A 3851-nucleotide genomic window follows, 5' to 3' on the forward strand; every position below is an offset into this window, starting at 1 on the left:
ATATATATAATGATGATTTATATATACATACACACAAGCACACAAACACACACACACTAACACATAAACATATACACAAACATACACACACATGTATATAGACATACACACATAGACATTTACAAATATACGTACATATTTACAAATACATATATATATGTGTATTCTTATGCGAGTGTATGTATATGTTTGTGTGTGTGTGCGAGTATTCTAATTTTTAGAATAACTACAACTATTCTCTCTCTCTATTTATCTATCTATCTCTATATATACACACAGCACACACACAAACACACGTGCATGTGTGTGTGTGTAGACTTCAACAAGTGGCTTAAGACAGTCTACACAAGGAAACCGAAAAGAAAACATTATAAGGTTATGAAAGAATAATTTGATGACAATAACCAAGTAATTCATCTACAATTTTGTTATTAGAGAAGTCTTGGTCGACTGTAAATGATAGCAGAAAGCCACCTACAGCTGACTGCGAATATGTGTGTGTGCGCGCGTGTGTGACTGTATATGCGTATTTGTACTTATGCATGAGCCTGTGTGTGCATAAGTATATACATATGTACATGAATATATTATAGAATGTTTTATTTAAAAGTAGAATTAAGAAAAGGTATTACAAGTTCTTTTTTTTTTCGTTTTTTCCTGTTAATTGACTATGACAGAATGTATTTTTGCGTTGTGATACTGTACTCATTTAATACAAATTTTCCTCCCTATTTTATATGATATCTTGATTATTTTCAAGAATTATCGTTTGTTTCAAATATTCATGATGACAAAATACTTAGATTGTCTTGGAATATTTGTGGTGATTAAGCTTTGATAAATGTGTGATTTTTGTGATCAGAAAATGAGGTGTATAAGAATGGGAAAAAGTTGCTTTATTTGTTGAGATTAATATTTCAGTAAAATTGAGTAGATGAGAATTTCATAAATGTTGATTATTTCAAAGTTACTGATTTAGTTTCACTTTCTGTTTTCCAAGAGACAAGAATTGAATTTGTTTGCTGTCACATATATATATGTGTGTGTATGTGTGTGTGTGTGTGCATGTGCTTAAGAGCATGGAGTTTTATAGAATATATTGGAGGGGAGATATTTAAAGTAACTATGTGAGTGCTGTACTTGAGTAAGAAGACCCATCGAGCCAAAAGAATCGTAGCTGTAGCAGATACTTGAGTCATGCAACTGGCACCCATGTCATAAAAGCACCCACTACACTCTCAGAGTGGTTGGTGTTAGGAAGGGCATCCAGCTGTAGAAACCATGCCAGATCAGACTGGAGTCTGGTGAAAACTTCCAGCTTGCCATCCTTTGTCAAGCCCAACCCATGCCAGCATGGACAACGGATGTTAAATGATGATGAGGATACACACACACGCACACACACACATACACTTCACACATATGTGAAGGCATACACACGCACAGGTGTGTCTATATACCTTCACATACACACCTACACTCAAATTTAAATACTTCTTCATATATTCTTTCATGTTTCTCTCTCCTTTTACTAGTTACAGCCATTAGGCTGTGACCATGCTGGAGCATTGATTGTAAAGGTTTTAGTGTATCACATCTACCACACTACTTATTCCAATCTGGTGCTTATCAATATCTATTTGTTGAACTGCTAATCTTTCACAGTCTAAAGGGATAAAGCATATAGAATGATGCTGTTTTATTTTCTCACTGGTGTGAATGTAACACAGGCAGGAACACACACAAACACACAAATATGTGTATATAGCAGGCTTCTCTATAGTTTCCATGTACTGTATTTCACTTGCAAGAAGTAGAAGTCAATCTGAGGCTTCAGAGAAAGATACTGCTTAAGGCAGTGCACTGTGGTATTGAACCCAGTGCCATGTGATATCAAAGCTTGTGTCTATGGGTACATGAATGTTTATTGTATGGGAGATCACATGAAAGAGGGTAGGTCCTCAAATAGTTTAGAAACAAGAAAATATTAAAACCAGGTTAAAAGGAGTGAAATTTAGAAAAAAAAAAGAATGAAAAATATTAAATAACGAAAATGAGAAGAGAGATGACAGGTGACAAAAACATTGTCCACACACACACACACACACACAAACTGATACACACACTCTCTCTCACATACACGCACACAGAAAGATACTCCCCCCACCCCACCAAACAGAAAGATCGCATTGTGAATGCGAAAATGTATTGAATACAAGTCAAATTACAACTAGTATATAATCATAGCATAATGACAGTTAGAATGTGGATAAGGTAAAAAGGTACTCGGGTACTTACAGTGACTTGAGATCTGCTGAAGCGTTCAATCCACTGACCGAAAATATAAGTAGACTTTGGAATAAAACCAAGCCAAAAGGTTTAAGGGTAAAAGCCTGTCTTCTTGACATGGTGATTCCTTGTTCACATATGGAGTACTTGTTCAGTTTTTTTTTTAGTTATATATATATATATATATATATATATATATATATATATATATAATTTTTACTTCAAAAGAGAAGAGCCTTATTATTATTATTATTATTATTATTACGAGGTATATGTTTCTTCTTGCTTTTAGCTGGTTGGAAGAAGCAAGTGTTCTTTCTCCCTATTTCTCTCTCTCACTCTCTCTGTCTCTCCCTCTTGTTCTTCCTCGCTCACTCTCTCACTCTTTCTCTTTCTGTATGTCTGTATTTTTCTCTTCCTCTTTATCTCTTTTTCCACCTCACTCACTTCCTATTTTTGCAGTCTCCCTCCCTCCCTCTTTCACATCTGTTTACCTTCTGCTCATCGTGATTTTAATATTTTTTTTTTACTTCTGCCATAAGAAAAGACAGTGTGACAGGGGGAAAAAGAAAAGGTGTGTTTGCTTGGTGGAATATTTGAATTTGTGTTTTTAAAGAAGAATAAAAAAAGGAAATTAATAAATAAAATTTCTGTTAAACTTGAATAACTTCCCTGGACAGATTTTTTATCTTTTATTTTTCTACTTTCAATATCAATGTACCATCTTGATCTATTGTTTGTCCTTATATAGAGAGCCTGTTTTTCTTCACCGTTTTCTTGGTTTTAAAATTTTTTCATAAAATACTGATGGCCAAATTGAGAAAAATCATCCTTTTATTATTTGAAAAATTATTTGTAAGAGAAACAAAAGATACCGAAAAAGACGAGAGTGTAGAATAATTTAAAAGAAAGAGAAATTATAAAATGAAGAAAAAGAAACTTTAAAATGACTGATTTTTGTAAGAAAAAGCAGCAAATGATTTTTTTTTTTCACTCTTTAAATTACTTTAAGGTTCCAGGGTTTCTAGCAATATTACAAGTTTTGAGAGAATTTATTATTTTTTTTTTATATATATATCTTTTTTTAATATCTCTCTTTCATTCTATTCCATTTTATAAACTTTGTTTCATTTCGAATTAGTTTTGGGTAGGAACTATTTTACAACTTTCTTAACACCAGTTGGATGGATGTGGAGCAAGGCCAGAATCGGATTAATAATAAAATAAAATAACAGATTGTATCCAATCAATTTGTCAAGCTTTATATCTTTTTTTTTTTTCACTTTTCAATGTTATTTGTTATTTTTTTTAACAGCAAAACAAAAATATTTTATATTCCTATCTAGGGTTTCTTTTCCACTTTTTCATCAATTCATTGAAATATTATTGAGCCTGTTGTTGTTATAGGTGTTGTTTTCCTTTTAAAATTATTAGTACTATTATTATTACTATTATTGTTAGTGGTAGTAGTATTCTTTTTTGTTGTTATTATAATTAGTTTTAGTATATTTTTCTTTTTTGTACATTTTTCTCTAAAATTCAACTGTTTGTAACTTATGAAA

General features: G+C 32.0%; 1 protein-coding gene across 2 annotated transcripts in view; it reads right to left on the reverse strand.

The window, feature by feature from the left end:
* LOC106867600 (voltage-dependent calcium channel subunit alpha-2/delta-3) overlaps positions 1–3263 on the reverse strand; it is a 669388-nt gene extending 666125 nt beyond the window's left edge. The window contains exon 1 of one of the 2 annotated variants that reach the window (XM_089349471.1): positions 2299–3263. Coding sequence is in view for 1 of the 2 variants with exons in the window: in XM_089349470.1 (XP_089205596.1) it covers positions 2299–2408 (110 nt within the window). In the remaining variant the exon portion in view is untranslated. The remainder of the gene's footprint in view (positions 1–2298) is intronic. The other variant, XM_089349470.1, reaches the window with a different exon arrangement.
* Positions 3264–3851: the final 588 nt, after the last annotated feature.

The sequence above is a fragment of the Octopus bimaculoides genome, chromosome 3 (assembly GCF_046866305.1).
Source record: "Octopus bimaculoides isolate indiv1 chromosome 3, ASM4686630v1, whole genome shotgun sequence".
In the NCBI taxonomy this organism is placed as follows: Eukaryota; Metazoa; Mollusca; class Cephalopoda; order Octopoda; family Octopodidae; genus Octopus; species Octopus bimaculoides.